This window comes from Lithobates pipiens, unplaced genomic scaffold (genome assembly GCF_037356315.1).
Source record: "Lithobates pipiens isolate NorthernLeopardFrog02 unplaced genomic scaffold, aLitPip1_a1.2 Scaffold_23, whole genome shotgun sequence".
NCBI lineage: Eukaryota > Metazoa > Chordata > Amphibia > Anura > Ranidae > Lithobates > Lithobates pipiens.
In genome coordinates, this window is record NW_027507785.1 from 56374904 (window position 1) to 56402302 (window position 27399).

The 27399-nt window shown below is 44.3% G+C and overlaps 1 protein-coding gene across 2 annotated transcripts in view; it reads left to right on the forward strand.

The window, feature by feature from the left end:
* Positions 1-27399, forward strand: part of IMPDH2 (inosine monophosphate dehydrogenase 2) — a 48392-nt gene that overhangs the window by 16616 nt on the left and 4377 nt on the right. The window contains exons 5-13 of one of the 2 annotated variants that reach the window (XM_077451673.1): positions 581-787; positions 897-984; positions 2288-2487; positions 3969-4059; positions 8206-8301; positions 13886-13957; positions 21843-21986; positions 23758-23902; positions 26403-26546. In XM_077451673.1, coding sequence (XP_077307799.1) covers positions 581-787; positions 897-984; positions 2288-2487; positions 3969-4059; positions 8206-8301; positions 13886-13957; positions 21843-21986; positions 23758-23902; positions 26403-26546 — 1187 coding nt within the window. The remainder of the gene's footprint in view (positions 1-580; positions 788-896; positions 985-2287; positions 2488-3968; positions 4060-8205; positions 8302-13885; positions 13958-21842; positions 21987-23757; positions 23903-26402; positions 26547-27399) is intronic. The other variant, XM_077451674.1, reaches the window with a different exon arrangement.

The following is a 27399-nucleotide window of genomic DNA, read 5'->3' on the forward strand; positions in this document are numbered from 1 at the left end:
GTGGTCTCTGATTGGCTACCACAGTGATGAGTCACTGTGAAGCCAACCCCTGAGTTTCTCTTTGTGAATGGAGGAGACAGATGCATTGTGTATCTCTCTCTCCTTGCAGAGAGAAAGTGTGTGTGTGGGGGGGGGGGGGGACCTAGATCAAGGTTTGTTCTAGGCCAGTGTCAGATTTTGGGTAGGATTTTTTATTTATTTATTTTTTATTTGTATCATTGTGTTTTTAGGTGGGACGAAAAAAGACGCAAAATGTGCACGATTTCTGGGCTGTATTATGGGTACAAACAAAAACGAACATGCACATATGTGATATCGCTGCCATTGCCAGGAGCAGGAGAATTTATTTTGGGTTGTTCTTTGGTGGTAGGTTATGGTAGTAACAAGGAAATATACAGTTAAATTTAAAAAAAAAAGTTCTATTTTGGGCCAGGTTTCCCTTTTTGATGGTAACATATATTTTTTTTTATTTATATAATTTTATTAAATATATATGAGCAGGTTTCATGGGGTGTGTGTGTGTCTATATTATTTTTACACATATATATATATAAAATGTATTTTTATTTTTTTCTATCAGAAATATGAACAAGGATTCATCACAGATCCGGTTGTCCTGAGCCCCACACACAAAGTACGAGATGTATTTGAAGCCAAGGCTCGTCACGGATTCTGCGGCATCCCCATCACAGAGAGCGGAAAAATGGGAGGGAAACTAGTGGGGATCATTTCATCCAGAGATATAGACTTTCTGAAATCTGACGAGCATGACCTACTTCTAAACGAGGTAAGTGCTCCATGGATGGGCTTCCACAATGTGTCTTCTGTCTCCTTTTTTTTTTTTTCTCTGATACAATATTCAAGATTTAATTCACTTTATATGCTGCAATATTCAGGTCATGACCAGGCGGGAAGATCTGGTCGTCGCCCCAGCTGGTGTTACATTAAAAGAAGCCAATGAAATTCTGCAGAGAAGTAAAAAAGGTATTCGCTTTGGGTATTCTGAAGTTGTGCACGAGATCTCTGTGTGTCCAATCACAGGTCTGTTTCCATTAATCTGCCCGGCTATAGCGGAGACTGAGGACCCTGTTGTAAGACCCCTTTCACACCAGGGCGTTTTGCAGGCGCTATAGCATTAGAAATAGCGCCTGCAATCCGCCCTAAAGAAGCTGCACCATTGTCTGTAGTGTGAAAGCCCCGAGGGCTTTCACTCTACAGCGGTGCACTGGCAGGATGTCAGGAAATGTCCTGCCAGCAGCTTCTTTGGAGCGGTGAAGGAGCGTTGTGTTTACCGCTCCTCCACCGCTGCTCCCCATTGAAATCAATGGGGCAGCGCTGTAATACCGCCGGCAAAACGCCGCTGTTGCGGCATATTGCCGGTGGTTTTAACCCTTTCTCGGCCGCTAGCGGGGGTAAAAGCGCCCCTCTAGCGGGCGGGGAGAGGGGACAGTGGGAATGTGATGTGAAGAAGGGACTGTGAGTTCATTGATGTATTGGGGGTGGGGGGGGGGATTGACAGTGGTGTGAAGGGGGGGCTGAAGACACTGATGTAAAGGGCAGTCTGTGATAGAGGGGCATTAATGTAAAAGGGGGCTGTGCTGTGAAAAAGGGGACTTAGAACATCAATTTAAGGGTGGAGGATGGACTGCGCTGTAAAGGGTGATTGAGGAGAGAAAAAGAGAAGGAAGAGCCACCTGAGTGTAGTATTAGAGAATGCTTTAATGACACAATAAAAGGTCACACTTGGACCCCTTTCACACTGGGGGAGTTTTGCAGGCACTATAACTTTAGAAATGGGGCCTGCAATCCGCCCTCAAACAGCTGCTCCAGCGTGAAAGCCCGAGTGCTTTCACACTAGAGCGGTGCGCTGGCAGGACGTCGGGAAAAGTCTTTGGAGCGGGGAACTAACTGCTCCTCCACCACTGCTCCCCATTGAAATCAATGGGGCAGCGCGGCTATACCGCCAGCAAAACGCCGCTATTGCAGCACATTGCGGGTGGTTTAAGCCCTTGGTTAAAAGCGCCCCGCTAGCAGCCAAAATGCGCCGCAAATCTGATGGTAAGAAGCCGCTAAGAATAGTGGCGTTTTACCGCCAATGCTATGGTCAGCACAGTGTGAAAGGGGTCTTGCAGGGAAAGGAAGTTTAAAAAGGCTCATCTGTATATATGCGATGGCAGTGTCCATAGTCCTCGGATCCGGTGGTGATGCAGGGCTGCAGATGGAGAAACTTTTTTTTAAATCTTTAGTGTCAGGTCTGGTTTGCACAAGCCTGTCTTTTTAATTCCAGGCAAACTGCCGATCGTTAATCAGGACGATGAGTTGGTGGCAATCATCGCACGTACAGATTTGAAGAAAAATCGGGATTATCCGCTGGCTTCAAAGGATTCCAAGAAACAGCTGCTGTGTGGCGCCGCAATCGGCACACACGAGGATGACAAGTACCGTCTGGATCTCCTGGTGCAAGCCGGAGTGGATGCCGTGGTGCTGGTTAGTAACTGTAAACCTTCAAAGAACTGTCAGAAGTCGGCAGTATGCTGAGAAGTCCCTCCTGTGTCTTGGATTCATACACCTCTACCATGCTACACGGCCAGTAGGCTCACATCTATCATATCCTGGTTCCGTTTTATGGCTTTGTAAGACCGGTTTGGTGACTGGATAGAGGGGGATCAGGCAGTTTGGTGCTTGTGATTGATCATCCAATGAGCAGGCTGGAGGCACAGAGGTGTCTACACAGCTAAACTAGCAAATGGTGTTGCTGTGCGTGTTTGTCAATCACAAAACTATCCGAATGGATTTACAAATCTTTGGGCAGATAATACAAGTCACCTAACCTAAAATGTATTCACGTGCCGGTGGTGGCTGCATTTCTTTCTTCTTTTTTTTTTTTTTTTTTTTTGTCTTTTTTTTTTTTTTAACCTGCTGATCTGACCAGTAACAAAACCGGTATTATTGCGCCCCGCTCTGGATGAAGGAGCCCCCAACACCTTTGGACAGCAGCATTGTCAGTCTGGGGGGGAGTTGGGTGTACTAGCAGATGTCGATAAACTAAGAAATTAAAGCCAAACTCCAGCTAACGCTTTATAATTGGAGCGTAACAAAGTTGATTATTTTTTTTTTTAAATGACGGCGATCAGAGCTTTTTATTGTGACTGCGACATTATGGCGGACACATCGGCCATTTTTGACACATTTGTATAGCACCGTTTGCTGTACAAAAATGCACTGATTCCTGTATAAATTACGCTGGCAGTGAAGGGGTTAACCACTAGGTGGCAGTGTAGGGCTTTAAGTGGGTCCTGGGATGTGTTTCTAACTGGGGTGGGGGGGGGCGTGGCTACATGTGACAAGTCACTGATCTCTGCTCCGGTCACACCGTGCAGAGTTCAGTGACACTGTCACCAGGCAGAATGGGGAGAATGCTTGTTTGCATTAGCATCTCCCCATTCTTCCTCCTCAGAAGGCGATCGCGGGTATATCCCTGTGGCGGTCAAGTCCACGGGACCCGCGACCCGACTCGCAGAGCTTGCTGCGTGGAAACTGGTAATTTTTTCTCCTTCACTGATGAGGCAACACTGATGGCAATGGTGGGTGACACTGGTTATTGGGACACTTATAATCAATGCTCTGATTATCAGTATAGATGTCCCTTTAACAAAAGCCGGTTATCCGCTCTCCTCCCCTCATGCTGTCAGCGTGAGGAAAGAAATGCCGATAACCAGCTTGTGTTTACATTGTGATCAGCTGTCATTGGATACAGCTGATCACGGGCCACTGTGATTGGCCCTATACCCAGATATGTGATCAGCTGTGTACGAAGGACTCGGCGATCACGTGAGGATGTCTATGTACGCCCTCCCAGCAAAATAAAGCTGTCTTTTGGCTGTAGCGCGGGTGGGAATAGGTAAACGCATACATTCAGTCGTTTTGTATTGCATTATAGATGACCGTATTTCTATCCCCTTTTATAGGACTCGTCGCAAGGAAATTCCATCTTCCAGATAAATATGATCCAATACATTAAGGAGAAATACACAGATGTACAGGTCGTCGCTGGAAATGGTAAAATATTTTCCCTCCTCCTGTTCTGCATCTAGATCTGTGTGTTGTAGAGTTGCTAAAATCTTCCAAAATGAGAGCCACGGGTCGTGTTTTTCCACCTATAATCACAAGGCTAGAAAAAGAGGATATGCTGGGCGAACCGAACCAAATCCACATTGCTTTAGGTGGAAGTTTTCACTATTTTACAGTGAAGATTAACCGGGTCCTGACTGGCAGACGCCGATGTACGTCGGCGGGAATGGCATGGCTGGACAAATGGGCGTACAGGTATATCCCTTTTAAATTTGCAGCCGTGCCATCGCATGCGCGCTGCCAGTGGCGGGTCCCGCAGACTCGATCGTCTCACTGGGGAGGAAGAACGGGGAGATGCTAAAGTAAACAAGCATTTCCCCGTTCTGCCTAGTAACAGTGTCACCGATCTCTGTTCCCTGTGATCGGGTGCAGAAATCAGTGACGTGTCACACTTGGCCACGCCAACGCCCCCCCACCCACGGTTAGCAACAAGCCCCTAGGACACACTTAACCCTTACCCTGCCCCGAGTAGTGGTTAACCCCTTCACTGCCAGTGTGATTTACACAGGAATCAGTGCATTTGTATAGCACTGATTGCTGTATAAATGACAGTGATCCCAAAAAAAAAATTCAAAATTGTCCAATGTGTCCGCCATAATGTCAGTCACGATAAAAATCGCTGCTCGCCACCATTACTAGTAAAAAAACAAAAAACAAACAATAAACACTCATTGACATTATATATATATATATATATATATATATATATATATATATATATATATATATATATATATATATATATATATATATATATATATAAATATAAATTTTTTTTTTATCTTTTTTTATTTTTTTATTTTTTCTACCAATAATATGTAAAATGCATATCGGCCTAAATATTTTTCAGGGATATTTATTATAGCAAAATGTAAAAAATTATAATTTTTTTTTTTTTCAAAATTGTCGCTTTTTTATGTTTAAAGTGCAAAAAATAAAAACCGCAGAAGTGATCAAATACCACCAAAAGAAAGCTCTATTTTTGGGAAAAAAAGGACATCAATTTAGTTTGGGAGCTACGTTGCACGTCCGCGCAATTGTCAGTTAAACCGATGCAGTGCCGAATCGCAAAAAGTGCTGTGGTCAGGAAGGGGGTAAAATCTTCCAGGGCTGAAGCGGTTAAATTAAAAGGCTTAATATTCTGTCTCCACTCGGCCTCTTCCAGCTTCTGTAGATCAGCAGCTAAGCGCCCGTTCACACCGTTGCGACTTGTCATGCGATTTGACCTGCACATGAGAAGTTGCATCCCTATTGTCGGCAGTGGAACTGTTCAAATCGGTGCGACGCCGATTTTGCGGTGCCACACTGATTTGGAAAAAGTAGTTCCTGCTCTACCTTTGGCAATTTCAGATGCAACTTGCATAGACGTCTGTGCGTGAAGTCTCACAGATGTCAGCCAAGTCGCACTGACATGCGGCTTTCAAGTTTTGTGATTTCAAGTGCAGCTGCTTTCATCGTGAACCTAGACTTATCGGGGAAGTTGGGGTGGCAGGTCGCTGGCAAGCGCGCATGCGGGTCTAATTTCGGGAGAGTTGAGAAATTCTGGTGTTTCAGTCCAGTGTCATGTACACTAAGGCAGGATTCCACGCTGGCCTTTCGGAGCAGCGAGGGAGGCGTGTCCTATCGCCTATAAATATCCGGCTGACACATCCAGCCATATGAACCCGAGAATGTGCTGCTGAGTGGCTTTGACGGTCGGGGACAAGTGTATGACCTGGTAGTGGAGGAAGGTGGGGGTGAGTAAGAACTATCTTTATCGCCTGACACTATAATGCTTTCCATTTTAAGTCACACGTGGAGGAAAGTAAACACAGCGCAGTACGAAGCAGAGCAAAGGGGACCGCTACATATAGCGACCAATCAGAGTCAAGTATTTACAGTGATTGCCATTGACCTGAGTCCTCCCCCCACCAGCAGTTTTCTCGACCTTTATCAAACTTTGATTTTTTTTTTTTTTTTTTTTTTTAAACTCAATTCACATCGAGGGTTTTTTTATTTTTTTTTCCTTTTGACACAGCGCCGGTCCTGAGGAGCTGCGGGCAGGAGCTTTTAGGCAAGGCCGCGGCTTCGGCCTAGTCTGCGGCGTCAGGCCTCGTGGACTAGGCCGAAGCCACAGCCTCGCCTAAATACTCCTGCCCGCAGCTCCTCAAGACCGGTTCAGTGTCAGCGCCGGTCCTGGTGGGGAAAAAAAATCTAAAACGATTTGCTGAAATTTTGAATCGATTTGACCTCTCAACTTGATTCAAGGATTTTTTTTTTCCCCAGCCCTAACATGACCTATTTCTGAATGCAAGGGTATCCCCTGTGGTCCCTTTCCTTGCAGTTATCTGCCCCCGTATTAAAGCTGAATTCCAGGAATTCAGGCACTTTGTAAAAAGTAAAGGCGCACCAGAAGTGAAGTCCAAGTAGGTGCATGGCATCTCCTGGACATATCTCTCTATTGCCTAAACCCCCCCCCCCAAACATATATTTTATGATTTCCCACCCGTCCTCAATTAAAGCTAATGGAGGGTTGGTTTGGAACACTTTGTTTTAGCTGTCCTCCAGTTGGGGTTTATTTTATTATGATGATTATTCAGGATTTCTTTAGCGCCAAGTTTGTGCAGCACTTTACCATATAAAGGGAGAAGGTACAGCAACAATACAAGCGCGTTAGGAGGAGGGCCCTGCTCCTGAGAGCTTACAATCTAATAGATCTACTTTTAAAGCTTTTGCAGCCGGAAGCAAGTAGAAGTCACCTGGTTGTCATGTTGATCCCCCGACTTCACTACTTTCTGAGGTGCTGACCTGGAACAGTGCCTGGTAGCAGTCAGTTGGATTAGAATGACAGCTAGGGAATTGGCATTTTAAGAAGGCCAGCAATGACAGTCCACATGTTGCTCATTATTGGGTTATCTTTAAACACTTTACCCCCCTTCCTCTTTTTTTTTTTTTTGCGATATGGCACTGCGTTACTTTAACTGACAATTGCGTGGTCATGCGACGCTGTACCCAAATAAAAGGCTTTTCTTTTTTTTTGCCTTCACGTATTTTTTTTTTTTTTTTTTTTTTTTTTTTTATTGCTCTGTAAAAAAAAAAAAAATCAACAATTTTTGAAAGAAATTGTTTTTTTTTTTTTTTACTTTCTGCTATACAACGCATCCAATAAAAAATGTAAAAATCAAATTTCTTCATCCATTCAGGCCAATATTTATTCTGCTACATATTTTTGGTCAAAATCAATAAGTGTATATTGATTGGTTTGTGCAAAAGTTATCGTGTCTACAAATTATGGGATGGTTTTTATGGCTATTTTTATTTATTTACAGTGGGACTGCGACATTGCGGCGGACAAATTGGGCACCTGACACTTTTTTGATACTTTTTTGGGGGGGCGGCATTGACACCAATACAGTGATCAGTGCAAAAAAAAATTTGCGCAGTCACTGTACTAACGACACTGGCAGGGAAGGGGTCAACATCAGGGGCGATCAAAGGGTTAAATGTGCTTCTAGGGCAGTGATGGTGAACCTTGGCACCCCAGATGTTTTGGCACTACATTTCCCATGATGCTCAGAAATGTAGTTCCAAAACGTCTGGGGTGCCAAGGCTCACCATCGCGGTTCTAGGGGGCGCTTGTGAACTGTGTGGGGGAGGTGCTTTAACTTGGAAGACGGAGATCTGTATTCCTGTTTGGCAAGAACACAAGACCTCTGTCTTCCCTACTAACAATGGCGATCTGGCTTGTTTACATAGGCAGACCGCTGTTCTGTCTGTCAGGAACGATCGGTGGTTCCCAGGTAGACATCGTGTCCGCCAGACACGCTGATTGCCTCCCGCTTTGACCAATCACATCGGTAGCGGAATGCCGGCGCACGGACACAGAAGTGCAGAATCATACCTGTACGTAATTCTGCACAAATTAGCTTTCACCCTGCAGTAGATGTATGGGGGGCGGTCGGCACAAGGTTAATGTGCAAAGTGTATCGGGGGAGGTGCATTAGATGGTTAGCTTCCTGGGTGAATGATGTTCGGTTTGTTCTCTGTAGAGCACTGCAGGATTTACAAATCTTATAAGCCGTTTCCTCTTTGCAGTTGTGACGGCAGCCCAGGCGAAAAACCTGATCGATGCCGGAGCCGACGCTCTGAGAGTCGGGATGGGAAGCGGATCCATCTGTATAACACAAGAAGGTAATTTAGCCGCTGGACCATGACAGCACTGTGCCGTCGTCAGGAAATCGCATCAGATTACATGCCCTATGAAACCGTTCTTAGATCCTACAAAAAAAGAGGAGGAAGGGGCTTCTGCTCACCAGAGCTAACAGTCTAAAGTTCCAGGCACACTGCAGTCAAAATGAAAAATCCTGGAAATGCACACAGGAAGCAAAAGCCAGACCCGCTCAGGGCTTCAGTTTTGAACCCGGGCATTACCATAGCGCTTAAGTCTTTACACTCGGGTAGTCTGAACTCACCTTTTCTTTTATTGGTATGTAATGCCATAAACCCCCCCCCCCCCCCCAATGGAAGGTTAAATCTGATGTGTGAAGCATTGAGCACACAGAGGCATTTGGCCAGTGCAGGATCAAGGAGGAGACATTTCAGCCCCCGTGTAGCCTGCTCAGTTGAAGTATATTCGCTTTAAAGTATAAATGTACATTCACTAAAAATTCTACTTTTGTATCATTGCCACTTCAACCATACAAGTTGAGGCAGTTGCCAGGAACCGCCACCAGACCCGTATTGTCCGATCCGTAAATTGCTTGTCACTGGAATTGGCACAGTGGACTCTTCTGACCTAGGTAGTGGGAGCTCCTTATGAAACCTATAGGGGGCGCTACACTACTGAACTATAAAACATGAATAGATTCTACATTCCATATGGGGTGGGGGGGGGCGTAAAATATTGACTTAACATGTGCATATAAAAAAATCATGCATCCTCACAACACATGTAAAAGAATCAAATGTACCCAATATACTGAAAAGTGATGTGAATGAGAAAATAAACATGCAGCAGGTAAAATAAGTATTGAACACTTCACCATTTTCCTAGGTAAATGCATCTCTAAAGGTGCTATTGACGTGAAATTTTCACCACGTCGGTAACAACCCATGCAATCCATCCATACATACAAAGACGCCAAAACAAATAAGTTCAGAAAATAAGTTGTGTAATAAAATGGAATGATACAGGGAAAAAGTATTGAACCCATGAGGAAAGGAAGATGCAAAAAGGCATGGAAAGCAAAGACACCAGCTGAAATCTATCCGTAATTAGGAAGCAATCCTGCCCCTTGTCAGTGCAAATTGATATTGGTTCAGTCTCAGCTGATGGCCTATAAAAAGGTGTCTCGTTACCAAGGTGTCACACAAACATCTCATGATGGGTAAAAGCAAAGAGCTCTCAAGACATTTTGTAACTATTGTTGCAAAACATACTGATGGCATTGGTTACAGAAGGATTTCTAAACTTTTCAATGTTCCAGTGAGCACTGTTGGGGCCAGAATCTGGAGGTGAAAAGAGCCTCATTTCAGCATAAACCGGCCACCACTTGGTGCTCCTTGCAAGATTTCTGACAGAGGAGTGAAAATAATTATCAGAAGAATTGTCCAAGAGCCAAGGACCACTTGTGGAGAGCTTCAGAAAGAGCTGGAATTAGCAGCTACAATTGTTTTAAAGAAAATTAAGTAATGCACTGTCACCTGCCATGGCCTGTATGCACGCTCACCACGTAAGACCCCATTGCTGAAGAGAAAGCACGTTGAAGCTCGTTTAAAGTTTGTTGCACAACATTTAGACAAGCCTGCAGAATACGGGGAGAATATAGTCTGGTCAGATGAGACCAAAATTGAACTCTTTGGATACCATAATGCACACCATGTTTGGAGGTCAAATGGCACATCACCCCAAAAACACCCCCCCTCCCCTCCCCCCCCCCCCCCCCATGCCAACAGTGAATTTTAGAGGTGGGGACATCATGGTGTGGGGCTGTTTTTTTAGCATACGGTACTGGCAAACTTCATATCATTGAAGGAAGGATGAATGGAAAAATGTACCAAGACATTCATGATGAAAATCTGCTGGCATCTACCAGGATGATGAAGATAAAACGTTATAGGACATTTCAGCAAGACAATGATCCCAAACACAAAGCCAAGGAAACTCTCCATTGGTTTCAAAGAGGGAGAAAATAAATCTGCTAGAATGGCCCAGCCAATCACCTGACTTGAATCCAACATAAAATCTATAGAGAGATCAAAGTTCATAGAAGAGGACCAAGGAACCTTCAAGATTTGAAGACTATTTGTGAGGAAGAATGGGCCAAACTAACCTGAGCAATGCGTGCGACTAGTTTCTCCATACAGGAGGCGTCTTGACGATGTCATTAACAGCAAAGGATTTTGTACCAAGTATTACATTTCCTTGTGTTTTTTAATAATTTTTCCTTGTTGTTCAATTTTATTACGAAACTTAATTTCTGAACTTATTTGTTTTGATTTCTTTGTATATATGGATTGCATGGGTTGTTGCTGATATGTGGTGAAAATGTCATGTCAATAGCACCTTTTTAGAAATATTTTTACCTTGAAAAATGGTGACGTGTTCAATACTACTTTTAAATTTAGAAATGATGCAACCACAACTTAAAGCCTGGTTCAACCTGACACTTTATGGTGTGGCATCGAACAAGCTCTGAATCCGAATAAAAACCTAAAAATGTTCCTACTCCTAGATGTTTGGAAACCGTTTCCTGTACACTGCCTACCACTCACTACTCAAGCCTCGTTATTGGCATGGAGAGATCTCCGTAAAATCCCAACCCCAATTTCCAACCAAATGGACACCCCTAAACCTAGAACCATTCTCTCACATGCTATCCCGAATCTCGCCATCACGAATTGGCAGGACAAAGGAATTAATCTAATTGCTGGCTTATATCGTGATAACTCTCTTGCACCCTTTGCCTCACTTATGAAACAATTTAACCTCCTACCCATCGACCAATACATATGCATCCAAATAGCTCACTTGTTGAGATCCATCAAATCACATCACCTATATCTTCCAAAAGAGGCATGGCAGTACTACACCACTAGACCAACCCCCCTTAAGACCCCTTTCACACTGGGGCGTTTTTCAGGTGCTTTAGCTTTAAAAAAAAAAGCGGCTGTAAAGCGCCTAAAAGAAGCCGCAACTGCAATACCAATGTAAAAGCCCAAGTGCTTTCACATTGAGGCGTTGCGCTGGCAGGGCGTCAAAAAAAAGTCCTGCAAGCAGCTTCTTTTGTAGCGGTGTACACCGCTCCTAAAGCGCCCCTTGCCATTGAAATCAATAGGAAGCACCTGCAAAACTTCTGAAAAGCGCTTTTGGCAGCAGCGCTTTGTGGGTGCTTTTTAACCCTTTATTTGGCTACTAGCAGAGGTTAAAAGTGCCCCAATAGTGCTTGAAAAACACTGGTAAAGTGCTGCTAGTTTAAGCGGCGCTTTACGAGCATTTTTCAGGCGCTGACATTGTGAAAGGGCTCTTAAAGCACTCGGGCTTTCACATTGGGATTGCAGATGAGGCTTCTTTCAAGGGCTTTACATGCGCTTTTTTTAACGCTAAAGCGCGTGAAAAATGCCCCAGTGTGAAAGGGGTCTAAGGGTATTTCTTTCTTTTATAATCTCTTCCAAGAAATGATGCAGCAAAAGTCCACAGTCCCAATGAAAGGTTCCGCTAGATTGGAAGAGAGAGTCCTCTTCGTACCATGAAAGCCAAGGCCCCGATGCACAAAAAGATCCTGCTCTTACCATGAAGCCATGACCCCCCCCATAGAAAGGGTGGTCATGGTAAGAATTCATAAATCAATCTGTCTCAAACCCTCCCAGGCCTCCGTGGATTAACAGTTGCGTGTCTGCATCTGAATACAATGTATGCCAAAAAGAGAGGCCGGCAATAGTGTAATTCCGCAAATTAACGCTTTTTTTGAAAGCACTCCTATAGGCTTACAGGATCAGGGAGTGTACATCTGCACAGTATGTAAACCTTCTATCTGGCCTTGCCAGCATGAATGATGGTATTGCTGCATCCAGGCCCCGCCCCTACATGGTTTGTCCAAATCTGACGTCTTTCAGGGATTCCGGAGTTCTTAAAGCAGACCTAGGTAGCGAGGGCTCATTGCATCTAAGATTATTGGGAGGTCTGGTTGTCATTTTAGGAAAAGAGGATTGCCTTGGGTACACACATTTTTAAAATCGGCCCTGAAGGGGGGGGTACCCTGTCCCAGCAGTCTTGGGAGGAAAAATTGCCAATATTTGTTACCCTTACTGCCCATAAAGCTTGCTTTACTGCCTGAAGCCTCGCATGGCTCTGGGTATCTCCCAAACTGCTCCTGGGAGGAGAACCATTCATATGGCTCAGTGCGGAGCCGTCATCCTAACAGTGCCCTCTAGTGATGATGATAATGTATTTGCAGCAAGCACCCAGGGCTGTACTGCTCGGTGGGAGGATTCTTCAGTAAAGATGACCTACCATAGTGCCTTTTTGTAATGGGCCGCATGGTACAAGTACAAATGTACTATTATTTTTAGTGAAAATGCTGTTCTACTTTAAAGTGAAGGAAATCTTCCTGTCTGCTAATTGGCTCCAATTTTCCTCCAGTCCATTATCTACTCTGGGGAGAGGGGAATTGTCACCACTGACAATGAAGCCTTACCCAGCAGTGCACCAGACATAGATGCATTAAGATCACCTTCTGATTGTCACACAATTATATAACAAAAAAAGTTTATTGTTCTCCAGTCAGTCTTTTAATAAGCCATACAAAGTTCAGATCATAATCTAAAAAAGGGTTATTTATAACGTTTGAGAACTACAACCCCCATAGTGTCCGCAAACCCCTCATTGCAGTTGAATTGGAGTGAGGAAGGTATGTAATCCCTTTTTGGGTTTTTACTGCAATCTGTGGCTCTGTTAGAGAGATTTTCTTCCCTTCCCTTCCTTTCTGTTCCGAGAACATTTTACAAGACGGGAAGGGGTGGGAAGGAATCATTCTGATGGTGCCTGGGATAGGAGTAAAAACCAAAAAAAGGGGGTCTAATGCTCCTTCAGTCTATCCAAAACCATTAATGTGTCTTTTACACCAAAAACATTTCTTTTGACTGCCGCAAATGGAGATTTACCAAGTTGTAGCATTTAGAGGTCTGGAAAATAACGCATTTCGGAGGTCAGCGAGCCTTCATCAGGCCTGCAAGTAAAGAACATATGTTCTTTGCTATACAGAAATGAACTCTAGCATATTTTATATATATATATATATATATATATATATATATATATATATATATATATATATATATATATATATATATATATATATATATATATATATATATATATAATCATTCTCTCTGGTATTGCTGGTAGCCCTGATGGAGGCTCTCCCTTTCTAGAAGTGCATCGGCCTCTGTATTTTCTAAGAAGAAAAAAAAATTCTACAACTTGCTTCCTCTGTTTGTAATGCCTAATAATGGTTTGCTTCTTTGCCTAGAGACCATTATCCCTCCACACTTACCTTTGTTTAGTGCCCCCATTGTTTTAGACTGTTGCAGTTGAGCCAATGAAAGTTACTCTTGATGTTTCTTCCCTCCCCCTTTTTTTGAATGACTCCCTTCGTACCCCTGTGTAGTGCATAGCCAAACTATTTTGTGATATTGGGTATGTCCAGGCCTGGACTTCATTTGTAGACACTGCTACTGAACGGATCTATCTTTTTTGTTTTTGTTTTCTGTTTAGCTGCGCCAAAGATCCCGCCAGACCTAAAGTCTCACAGCCCCAAATGCCCCACTAGTGTGACAGGCACTTATAGTAAGTCCGTGGTTTGTCTGGCCTGAGCCCCTAGATGGCGCGCCGCTTGACTGGTAGTTGTAGACGCACTTGGGGTTTTGTGGCTTTGGGAAACTGGTTGATCAGTTTGATGGGGGAGGCCAGTTGAAAAGCAGGGTTCCCCAGTTTTTATTCCTGCCCGATGCATCGCTGAACTTGTTGTGCTAGGAAGGGACAGAACTGCATGTTGCACCGCCATTTCACTTTACATGGGGCAGAACCCTTATTGCTTCTATAGGGCTGTACTTGCTATTGGTTTTCTATTCACTATAAATCCATAGAGCCAATTTCTTGGTAAAGGGGGACACAGTGTCATTGCAGGGAAAGTAAGTATTCTATTTAAATAGATTTAAACAGGAAGTAAACCCTGATGGGTTTACTTCTTTGTCTCCCTGCAAAGGTAAAGCATAATGGACTACTATGCATCACATACTACCACATTATGTGTCATTTACCTGACACAGGAGCCAGCGGAGTCACCGCTGTCCCCTGTAGTACGGAGCATCCATCTTATTCCGGGTATCGCTGTTCCGGCCACTCGCAGCGATGACGCTACTCCCGCGTATGTGCATGGGAGCCGCCACTAACAGCATATCGCCGTTAGCAGTGGCATGCTGCTAATGGCTATAGTGCGCATGCGCCATAGACCGCAGTGACTGTCTTTTGGTAAATATCTCCTAAACCTACACGATATTTCTTGGACCTACAGGTAAGCCTTAATCTAGGTTTGTAAGGATTTACAACCACTTTAATGGATTGAACCACTCACCTGCTTTTTTGTATCTTTTGAGGCCTTCAGTTTAAAGTAGACCTCTTCACTAGTTGCAAGGTCCAATGTTTACCTTTGTGCCCCCCTTTGCTCTAAAGCAAATAAAGGTAGGAAGAAAGAAAAAAAAAAAGATTGTGCTCCCCTGTCCTCTGGCTTCCCTGGTGCAGGGGGGTGACATTGTCCTCCTTCAATGGGGTCCTGGGCAATGGGTGCAACAATTGGAGTAGTCCATATTCACCACATCCAGCCCACCTGCAGCAGCAATTCCTTGTCTCCTTTCTATTGGCTGGAGGGGCATTTTGATGGAAACCCATGTTTAAAAATGTCCGTCACCAAATTTGCCCCCATTTTTAGATTTGAGTGGATCCTATGAGCAGCCTGGGAACCTTGATGGGTACCCAACTCTATTGACAAAGGTATGAAATTGATTCAAATAGAGTTCTTTTTTTTTTTTTTTTTTTTTTTTTGTCCAATGTTCTTCATTGTTTGAAAAGATCCAACACCCTTTGGCTTATTCATTGAAGCAGTAGGAAAAGTGCAGTTGCCCCCAACAGATGATCAGACCGTCAGTTTGTGTGCTTTACCGGCTCTTCATCTGCCTATGTATTACATACGCATAGCTGTAGGTGTTGCCCATTGTCCAAAAAGTGCTAATAAAGAGCAGGGAGGCAATATCCTCATACGGACTTATTTGGATGAAGCTGTGCAAAATTAAGAAACCCACAAAAACTCGATTTTTTTTTGGAGATTTCGGTGGGATTTGCTTGCTGGGGTCGCAGTGTAGTTTGCATTGTCTCAAGTTCCCTCTTCAGAAGTTTGTTGGCCTTTTGAACCCTGCTTTTTGGGAAATGTTTGCATCCCTAATCCCCAACACTCATACTAGACACTTCTGTGTGTAGAGGTTACCCCTCCATAGCCTCTGCCAGTGAGATGGGAGTAGATGGTCTCTATATGGTAAATGCCGCCTGCGCCACTGAGTTCAGAGCATGGCAGCCGTGTTACTGCAGCTTGTGCAGCCTAGAGACCCCAGCTCTCAATCGTATGTTGCAGGACACAGAAAATTAAGACTTGTATGTAGGGCTGAAACAACTAATCGATTAATTGACAACTAATCGATTATGAAATTAATCGATTAATATTTTCATAATTGATTAATCGGCCAGTAACATAATGGGGTTAAAAAAAAAATGACGAGCCCTTTAGTACAAAAAGAGCAAATAATCGCTACTGTAAATATTGCTTTCACTGTTCTACAGTAAAAAAAATAACCCCTTACTGTAGTGATTATCTGCTTTTTTTTGTTTTGTACTGTAAAGGGCTAATTTTAGTTTTTTTAACCCCATTATGTTACTAAACGTCTTAGACCTGGTTCACATCTATGTGTTTATTGGTGCTTTTTGCAGAAATGCACTACAGTTCATTTACATGGTTTCCTATGGGACACGTTCATATCTGAAAGGGTCAGGGACTTTTAACGCAAAATGGTGCTTTATTGGTTCAATATACTTCAATGGAGAAGCTGCAGAAAAGCATGTAATGCGTTTTTGCAGCAATTTGTGTTTTTTTAATCTGCCCAAAAAAAACATGCAAATTGCAGTAAAATCACGTGCGCAAAAATCAACACGCACAGCAAAAAGCACTACAGAAACAGATCAAAAGCAAACTGCATAGGTGTGTACAGAGCCTTATGCTGGCCACACCGATCAATTTTCAGGTGAGAATATTCAGACAAAAAATCTTTGTACATTCACTGAATGAAAGAATTGTTTGAAATGTTCACTTGGTTTTTAACATTCTGTTTTTAAAATGAATGTAATTTCTGAACGAAAACCAGATCCACTGTCTGAAAATTCCTTTGACTAAGAAGTTTTATATTTCCAAATTTTCCCGTCACTGTGGTTGAAAATGAACATCAATTTGACCCACTTTTTATTTTATTTTATTTTTTTAAGGTTATTAACCGATTAATCAAAACAATCGATTATGAAAATAATAGTTAGTTGCAGCCCTACTTATATGATTGGGTTATGCATCTACCTTCAGGTGATTGAACACTGGCAAACAAAGCTGTAAGGACAGCCAGAGCATAACCCCTTCCCCGTCCAGCAATACCTCCTTTTGGGGGTTTTTTTTTTGTTTGTTTTTTTGCGTGTCCACAGAGTGAACAAGCCTCTTCTCTCGAGAGAACCTACCCTCTTCCTTTTTTATTTTATTTTTTTCTTTTTTTTATTATTTTGTAACCATTTCTAAAACGATTCTCCTATCAAGTCTGTAGCTGCCCATAGCCACTGCAACTTCTATTTAGTAGCTTTCTGAAAAATTTGAATTCTTGGCGGCAGTTTTGGGGGGACCGTACCCAGACCTCATTGGGAAGATATGGGGATGACTTATAATGTTGCTTCAAGTATGTAGTACAAGGCAATGAGTAAGCTGCAGGGTGCTATAAAGGTCCAGGGCAATGGCTCTGACTGATGCGACTCTGTCCCTAAAGACCCCTTTTGTTGGTTATTCACACCAAAGGGTGAAGAGCTGGAGGGCCCTTGTCCTATTGTAGTTGCGCCCCGTCCATAGAGGGCACATGGGCGCCACCTCCCCCTAGCCATGCGTCCGGCCCCCAGTCTACATATCAGTGGCGCCGGACCATGGATTCCAGTGTGGCTGTTTTTTTGTTTTTTTTTAAGCATCTGATTAGAGCCAAATGCTCTAATAGGCTTGAAAAAATGGTGAGCTCGGAGCACAGAGCATTGCGCTCCAAGCCCACCCAGTTGTGTGACCATAGCCCATAGAAAATACATTTTTGCTATTATCACACTAAAGTTTCTCCCCGCCAATCAGGAGGCAGGTCTGTGAGACCAGTTTCCCAATTGGCCAAAGCATCAGGCGATCCTATTTGATGCCTATCGCTTTGTCGGAAGCCACATGTCAGAGGAAGCTGGAGGAGTGGACACTGGAGTGGCCACTGCCCAAGCTCCGAGAGGGCACCACAGCCCTGCCACGAGCGGGTAAGTGCCAGGCCAGACTGCCCGCGGGGGGGGGGGTGTTTTGCGCCCCCCAAAGAAGAACCCACTAGCCAGGACAGCCTTATTGGCTGCTGAGGACTGCAACACACTACAGTGACTCGGGTCAATGGCTCTTTTTAGGGAGCCTAGTTCCTTGAGGGTTGGTGGGGTCTACAGCACCTCCCTCAATAGTCTTCATTTTCAAAGTTCTGACCTTTGCCCTCCTCCGAAGCCTACCTAGTTCCTTTTGATGCTCCCCACTCCTCGCCATGCCTTTTTTTTTTTTTTTTTTCAGAGGAATTCAGCCTTTTTTTTTTTTTTTTGCCAGCCAAAACATTTCCCTGTACACTGGCTTTTGGCGTTTGACTTGTATGGTGGCTCGCATCCTCCAGATAAAATCTTTGTCCTCCCAGTTGCTTTGCTCTGCAAGACCTTAAGGAAGAGGTTCCAGAAAAAAATGCACAGTTCTGTTGTGGACCCCACAGTTACCTGCCTTACCATTTACTGTTGAAGATGTTCTGGTGTTCAAGGGCCTTGTGGATAGGCCAGTTACTCCTTGAGGCCTTGATTTATATGGCTGATCATCCTATGAAATCTGTTGCCACCATGTTTGTGTCTGTCAGTCAGACCTTAGCTTTCTGCTCCAAGGGCATGACCCAAGATCCTGGTTACATTTTTATTTATTTTTGTCCCTCCTCACATTACATTACTTTGTGGATGGGCTAATGTATACCTTTCTCCAAATTTTCAGGTTGAGCCTCCTTTCGGGACATATGTGAGGGATCCCTTGGCTCAAATGTTGGTCTGCAGAGCTTTCATGCTCGAAGCATCACTCTCAAATGCCTTGGCATTCAGGTCCAAGACTAGCTCACACTTCCATAAGACCTAGACATTGAAGCTTGACAAGTCTGAAAGCATCCTTACTCACAATGAGGTACAGCCACTTGTCAGTTTGTGGGGTGCTTGTTGGTCATCTAGATACAGGACATTTTGGATGCCTGGGTTCAGAAAGTGGTCCCTTGGGGCTACTGGATATAGAGTTCAGGTTCTTACCTCTGCCCAGCTTCATGCTGTCAAATGTTCCATCCTCCAATCAGAAATGGGCGGCTATTCATGCTGCAGACCAGCAGCTCTTCTGGCAGAGGGTCATTGCCGCAGTTCTGAAGGCTGAGAGGTTTCAGGGTTTCTAATCCAACCTGTTCACTGTCCTCAAGGCAAAGGGAGGCATTCACCCCACTCTGGATCTTAAAATTCTCAGCAACTTCCTTGGGGTTAAATTCCATATAGAAACTGCCAGGTCATTTTTGCTAATTTTTTAGCTGTGGGACCCACTGGCCTCAGACATCATGGGTGCCTACTTGCACATTCCAGTATTTCCTCCGCACCAATGCTGCTTTCATTTTGCTGTGGACTAACATTTCCAGTTTGTTTCCCTTCCGTTTGGCCTGTCCTCAGCACCTTGAGGTCTTCACCAAGGTGTTCTCTCCCATTCTAGCTATCAAGGTATCCCTATTGTAAGGAACTTTGCTGACCTTCTCTTGAAGGAACAGGCAGTCTACACCTTGTTAGCCAATGTTTGTTAGATGGTGTAGACTTGAGGTTTGGATAGATCCTGAAATTCCAGAAGTCTGCACTGGAACTAACCCACTGCATGAGTATCTGGGCCTGATTTTGGACATGTCCCAGTCCAAGGTTTTCCTTCCTTTACACAAGTTCCCGAAGTATGAACCATATGCCAATGGTCCAGGGGTCTTCCAAATATTTGCTTTTGTATAAAGGTCTTGGGCCTAATGGTAGTTGCATTTGAGTCAGTACCATATGCCCAGGACACGGGTCCCATCCTCGGTTCTTTTGATTCACTCCTTGAGGCTTGCTGGGAGCGGGAGGGGTTTTGCTGTGGTTTTCCTTACCGTATTGTTTGCCATTGTCCAATCTTCTGAAGAAAGCTCATAACCCACTCATCTAAGACTCAGATCCTGTGTCCTGTAATGTATTCTAAAAAAAGGATTTTAGAGGTAAGTCAAAAATCTTTTTTCCACCTATCATTGGTACCATCCCCTAGTAACATCACATTTGCCACTATTGACAACTTCATTATCATTCTTAAAGTGAACCTGTGAGGATAGAAATATGGAGGCTGCCAACTCTGACCTCTTTAAAAAAAAAAAAAAAAATCCAGTTGCCCGAATGTCATGCTGATCTCGTTGGGCTCAGCACTGTGTCTCTGGCCTAGAACAAGTAGGCAGCTCAGGAATTCTAACTTCATGGATTGAGTGCTTGTTCCAGTTCAAGAACTCAAAAATATCGAAAACCAGAGAGGCTCAGGCAACTAGCATTTTCAGCAGCAGCTCAACAATGGCAGAATCCATATCTTTCAGTGCAGGTTTACCTTAATTGGCCTGAGGAGCATGGAACCCCCCAAAAATTTTGACATCAGCATTTTTTCATTTTGCTCCTGTTTGCAGATCCTGTTGCACTTAATTTACTAACCATGCATGTGTTCGTGTCACGGTGCTAACTTTAAATGGGTTAAAGTGTACCTGTCAGGCACGCAGTTGGGGAATCCATTTTGTATGTTAAGGTCAATACTGTACTTTGTTTTGCTGGGAGCATGGCCAAAGGGGTGGGGGTGGGGCACGCACGGGGACGGCTAGTCCATAATACTGATGGGCTATAATACAATGCTTCTGCTTTGTGTTTTAATGGGTTCACTTTAAACCTGACAGTCTTGAATACTGAATGATGTACATAATACTGTATCCAACGAACAACGTATTTTCCACCAACCACATGTGATGTGCATTTGTGTTTTTTAATCTGAAGCTGATGGGGCAAACAAGTCAAGCAGTTTGATCTAAATGTGGTTTTGTAGGATAGGAGGTACCAGAAATGTGCCCTGGGGCATCTCGAGACCATTTTTCTTGGGTGAGGTCTGTAAAGATCCATGTGTACAAATTCTTTAAAGCTGAACGCCAGGAAAATGTATCGAAAGAACAATTGCAGGGCAGAAGGGGAGGTAAGGAGTCGCAGGTCAGAAAACATGAATCCACCTTATCGAGGTGACTTCTCGCTCTCCACCTCGTCCAATCTGAGAAAGCCTTGCATTCATTGTGAAAAAGAAAAGTATTCTCTGGTTTGGTGCCCATGCCTAGTGGCTGACCTTTTGTGTTCACAATGCAGTAGGGCAGCCGCTCAGCATGGGACCCTGGAGCTAGTGGCGATCATTGATGGTATATGCATAGTTACATTGGTCCAAGCTGTAACTATGTAAAAATGTCCATACCTGATTTTTTCTTTTTTTTTTCTTTTAAAGAGAATCTGAAGACAGAACTTTTTTTGAGGTCTGGTTGGCCTTTTTTTTTCTAATAATTTTACTGGCCTGGGGCAAGTATGAAGGACAAGATTTAAAAAAAAATAATAATCTGTCACTGGTCACATGCTTTTCCAGGTCTTTCAATGATTGGTGTATGTAGTAGTCAGGATTAGGAGGGTAGCCATGGAGCCTGTGCCTAAAGAAAGATCGCCCATGGCAGCTCCCTATAAGATCGCCCATGGCAGCTCCCTATAAGATCGCCCATGGCAGCTCCGTATAAGATCGCCCATGGCAGCTCCGTATAAGATCGCCCATGGCAGCTCCGTATAAGATCGCCCATGGCAGCTCCCTATAAGATCGCCCATGGCAGCTCCCTATAAGATCGCCCATGGCAGCTCCCTATAAGATCGCCCATGGCAGCTCCCTATAAGATCGCCCATGGCAGCCCCCTATAAGATCGCCCATGGCAGCCCCCTATAAGATCGCCCATGGCCGCCCCCTATAACTTTGTCCTTACAGGTTTCCATGAGAGTCTAGACTACAGGATGTACACCTGCCATCTATATGGTACCAGACAAAGAAGGCTGCATCCGGTTCGCATACTGTCAGGAAGGTCCATTCAGCCTTTAGTGAGCAGAGCCATTCTAAACCCAACACCAATTTAGACAAAGGAGCTCACATACACAAGTCTGTTTTATGTTGCTTTGTGCTAGTTTGTAGTCTATTGCTGTACATTGTGAATCTTGAAGAGCGGAGACATTGTTCTGTTCTGTGTCAATGTTGCAGTGCTGGCGTGCGGCAGGCCCCAGGCCACAGCGGTGTACAAGGTTTCAGAATACGCCAGAAGATTTGGTGTCCCGGTCATTGCTGATGGTGGAATCCAAAATGTTGGACACATAGCAAAGGCTCTGGCTCTTGGTGCCTCTACAGGTGAGTAGCATGGGAATTATTATTTTTTTTTTGGGGGGAGGGTTGCCTTTTAGAATAACTGATCTAGTTGCAGTTGCTGACAAATATGCAAATTGGAGGTTCTGGCCTTTGGGTAAGCCAGGGACAAGTATGACAGCCAGGCAATTTTTCTACAGTAGGTCAGCAAGGACTGCTCTTCCTTAAGGTAATCTCAGGGCACTTTCACACTGAGGCGCGGGGACATCGGCGGTAAAGCGCCGCTATTTTTAGGAGGCACTTTTTGGCTGCTAGCGGCTGAATAAAGGGTTAAAGGAGTCAGTGGGTGCTGCCCATTGATTGCAATGGGCAAGGGCGCTTTAGCAGTGGTGTACAGACCGTTCCCAAAGCGCTGCAAAGATGCTGCTTGCAGGACTTATTTTTTTTCTTTTTTTTTTTTTTTTTAACATCCAGGCTTACACACTGGAGTGAGAGGAGAGGCACTTTGCAGGCACCATTTTTAGTGCTATAGCACCTGTAAAGTGCCTCAGTGTGAACTGCAATCTGCTTGCATTATTTGTAATAAAAAAACATCTTTGCCAATCTGAAGTTTCCCTCCAACCACTTTGCATATTATTTTATATTTACTGTGATTATGTAATTGCCAAATATGCTGCAGAAATCTCCCTCCGCTGAATTTGACTGCATCCATTTTAACTGTGGGCAGCTGAAGCTGTTGCTTGTTCACTTCCTAAACACAGAGGCACACCTCCAGCTCTGCAGCTCTCATTGGCCCTCTTATGGCTCACCCCCGCTCTCCCTTCCTGGCAAACTCTGAGGGTGAGAGAGAACTGTGCTGTGCATGATGTCTAGGGACGGGCCGAAAAACCACCCCCCGGTTCGGTTTGCACCAGAACATGCCAAACAGGCAAAAAATTCAGACGATCAGCGTTAACGTCTATGGGACACAAACATATATAATAAAGTGCTCATTTTAAAGGCTTATATGCAAGTGGTTTATTCGGGAGCAGTGATTTTGTTTATTTTTTTTTTATTTTTTTTTTAATGCTTAAAGCGAAAACAATAAGAATAAAATATTCCCTAAGGGCCGGTTCACACAGCGAGGCGTCTCCGACTTGCCTCGCCGCGACCTGCGGGGACCTCAGCGGCGACTTGCAGAGGACTTCTGTATAGAAGTCAATGCAAGTCGCCCCCGAAGTCGCCCAGAAGTAGTACAGGAACCTTTTTTCTGAGTCGGAGCGACTCGAGTCGCTCCTCTCAGAACGGTTCCATTGTACAGAACGGGGGCGACTTGCGGGAGCGAGGCGAGGCGAGCCGTGTCGCCTCGCATCGCCTCGCTGTGTGAACCGGCCCTTAAATACCGTGCCTGTAAAGTGGCGCATTTTTCCAGTGTTTAGAACAATACCACAGCAAAATTGCATTTCTAAAGGAAAAATGGTCATTTAAAACTGATCGCGGCTATAATGAATTGTCGAGTCTCGGCAATATAGATCAAAATCATTGAAAAAAAAGAGACCCCCCCCCCAGTCCATTACCAGGCCCTTTGGGTCTGATATGAATATTAAGGGGAACCCCAAACCAAAATGTAAAAAAAAAAATTGCGTGGGGGTCCCCTCCCCCCTAAAAATCCATTCTTTTCCCTTTTGTCTGCAGCTTATTCACAGCAGGAGCCAATGATTTGGTACCTAAAAATTTCTATAGGATAAAGGAGTTTTGTTTGAAGTTTAAATGTAATTCTGGTCCTTCATTAACACTTTATTAACACTTTTTTATTTTTAATTTCTTTGGTTTATAGTCATGATGGGTTCGTTGCTGGCAGCGACCACGGAATCGCCAGGTGAATATTTCTTCTCGGATGGCATTCGGTTAAAGAAGTACCGTGGCATGGGCTCTCTGGATGCAATGGACAAGAACGTGAGCAGCCAAAAGAGATATTTCAGGTGAGGGGCTTCACTTTAAATTCGAGCTTTAATCAGAAAATTCTTACTCGATCACTTCAGGCTGGCCCCTTTTTTTGAAGGTATAGATATATAAAACATTAAAAATAAATGCCTATACCAGTGATGGCGAACCTTGGCACCCCAGATGTTTTGGAACTACATTTCCCATGATGCTCTGGCACTCTGCAGTGTACTAGAGCATCATGGGAAATGTAGTTCCAAAACATCTGGGGTGCCAAGGTTCGCCATCACTGGCCTATACTGTTTTAAAACCCAGTAATACACTGTCTCACCCTGCTCTGCACATGCTCAGTTCCTCTATTGTTTTGGCGCTGCTAAAAATCCAATCTGCTGATGGCCTAAAGATTTACTGCTGCTCAGGGGCTCTGGGCTTCAGCAAAATGATAGCCTCCAGCAAGAATAAACAGGAGCAATGCTGAAGGCAACTTAGTGGTTATGGGTAAAGTTAAAGTGGTTCTAAAGTCAGAAGGTTTTTTCCATTTTCATGCATTCTATGCATGAAGATAGTCTTCTGTGTGCAGCTCTCCCACCCCCCACCTTACTTGAGCCCCAGCTCAATCCAGCAGTGTTGTACAGGAGCCTCGGCTGTCCGGGACTCCCCTCATTGGCTGGGACAACAGCAGGGCGGCACTGGCTCCCACTGCTGTCAGTCAGTGAGCCAATGAGGAGGGAAAAAGGGTCGGGTCAAGTCGCATACTCAGTGTCTGAATAGACTAGAGTAGAGGCTTGGCTCGGGTGCCCCCATAGCAAGCTGCTTGCTGTGGGGGCAGGAGGGAGGGGCCCAAGAAGATGAGGATCCAGGCTGCTCTGTGCAAAATTATTACATAGAGCAGGCAAGTATAACAGGTTAAAAACAGGGGGAGAAAAAAGGGGGACTTTAGTATCGCTTTAAGGGATCATTCAGAGGGGTGCTGAGACCCATCCTCTGTGCTGAGCAGCTTTTTGCTGCATCTCCATCCAGACAGCCCATAGCAGTGGATGCAGATGCAGTGGCTACACTGATGGTCGCATGTGAAAATTTGACATTCGGGCAGGAGCACGGATCTAAACGCACGGTGTCTGCATTTGGATCCGAGCACCTGCTTCTGCCCAAGTCAAATTTTCACATGCGTCTGTCCTTGCATCCACCTCCTATGGGCTGCCTGCACACAGCTCTGAGGTGGCTGCACACGCAGCAGACAGCGCCCCAGCATGGAGGATGGGTCTCGGCACCTGTCTGAATAAGCACTAACCCCCAAAACAGTAAATCTGTGGTTCTCCTTGCTGGAAACGCTTTAAATAATCCAACATGCCATGCTGGGACTTCTAGTGTCTTCAGAGCCGCAGAGCCTCAGGTTATCCTACCCGCTGCCATTTTTATTTAACCACTTCCCGCCCACCGGCCGTCATATGACGTCTTTGACTTTGTGCGGGGGATATCTGAATGATGGGAGCAGCTACAGACATTCAGATATTGGCTTTTTCAGCCGGCCATTCCCTACACCATAAGAATGATCATAGCGGCTGTTCCGCCGACTTGATCGTTCTTGCGGGGGGCAAGAGGGTACATCGCCCTCCGGTGCTTTTACCGACTTTCCGCTTCCATCGGTGAGTCAGAACGGATCTACTGGCCCTGGATGTTTACCATAGAGATTTCCAGTGGGCCAGATAGCCACCGGCTTCTCCTGTGATTGTTCGGAGGCGGGGCGCGATGTTATGACATCATAATCGGCCTGTGCATTCAAAGAAACGGCACCGCCTCGCCTGGGAGGCCGAGATCGTGTTTGGTTTTTTTTTTGTTTTTTTGTTGTGTGTTTTTTTTTTTGTTACACAGGCTTCCCAGTCTACAGGTAAGATGTGGTCTTATTGACTTGTAATAGGAATAAAAGTGATCAAAGTGTCAAGTAAAAAAAAAAATAATAATTAAGTGCCCCTGTCCCCGTGTGCTTGCACGCATAAGCGAACGCATACGCAAGTCCCACCCACATATAAAAACGGTGTTTAAATCACACATGTGAGGCATCGCTTTAAACAGAGCGAGAGCAAAATTTCTAGACCTCCACTGTAACTCAAAACATGTAACCAGTAACCATTTTTAAAGTGTTGCCTATGGGGATTTTTAAGTACCGAAGTTTGGTGTAATTCCACGAGCGTGTGCAATTTTTAAGCGTCGCATGTTGGATATCTATTTACTCAACTTCATCTTTCACATTATGCAAAAAAAATTGGACTAACTTTACTGTTTTTATTTATTTTTTTTAGCACAAAACTTTTATTTATTTTTAAAAAGCATTCAAAAAATTGCTGCGCAAATACCGTACGAGATAAAAATTTGCAACGACTGCCGTTTTATTCTCTAGGGTCTTTGCTAAAAACAAAACAAAAAAAACAAAACATATAATGTTTGAGTGTTTTTATGTATAGTAGCTCTTGTACTGATGGGTACAGAGCAGTGTCCTCAATGTTGCCCTCTCTGCTTACACCTTTCTCTTTCTTGCAGCGAGTGTGACAAGATCAAAGTTGCTCAGGGAGTTTCCGGTGCCATACAAGACAAAGGATCCATTCACAAGTTTGTTCCTTATCTGATTGCTGGAATCCAGCACTCCTGCCAGGATATAGGTGCCAAGAGCTTAACGCAACTCAGGTATGTGAACGAGCCGCGATGTACTTAGCTGAATCAAAAGAGCCGACATAAATGTGTACTGTGCTGCAAACTTCCAATGGCTCGTGTAGAAGGGAAGTGCTCAATCTGAACGGTTCCTAAATCTGACCAAAGCTTGAAGAGGAGCTCTGAATAACTTTACAGATTTGACATGTCACAATATAAAACAACCATAAATTATACATTTTTTTTTTTATTATTATTATTATAAATCCGTAAAGGAGTTGTAAAGGCAGGTTTTTTTTTTATTTTTTTTTTTAATCTCAATGCATTCTATGCATTAAGATAAAAAAAAATAAGCCTTGTGTGTAGCAGTTGCTCTCAGCTCCCCTAATACTTACCTGAGCCCCATCTCTCTCCAGCGATGTCCACGAGTGTCTTGGCTGTCCGGGACTCTCCTGTTTTTTCTGAGACACGGCAGCAGTGCTATTGGCTCCCACAGCTGTCAGGCAGAAGAAAGGGGGTGGGGCCCGGGGCTCTGTGTCTAAATGGACACAAGCAGCTGTGACTCGACTCGGGTGCCCCCATAGCGAGCTCCTTGCTGTGGGGGTACTAAACAGGAGGGAGGGGCCAGGAGCAAAGAAGAGGAGGATCTGGGCTGCTCTGTCCAAAACCAACTGAACATAGGAGGCAAGTATGACATGTGTTTTTTTTTTTTTTCCTTCTTTTTAAATACTTACTTGACTTTACAATGACTTTAAAGCGGTTGTAAAGGCTTAATTATTATTTTTTTCCCCTAGAATAATAAACCTCTTTATACTTGCCTTCTTTGTGGAAAGGTATTGCACAGAGCAGTGCCTCCCCTTCGGCTGGCACTCTCGGCTCCTCCCCCCTT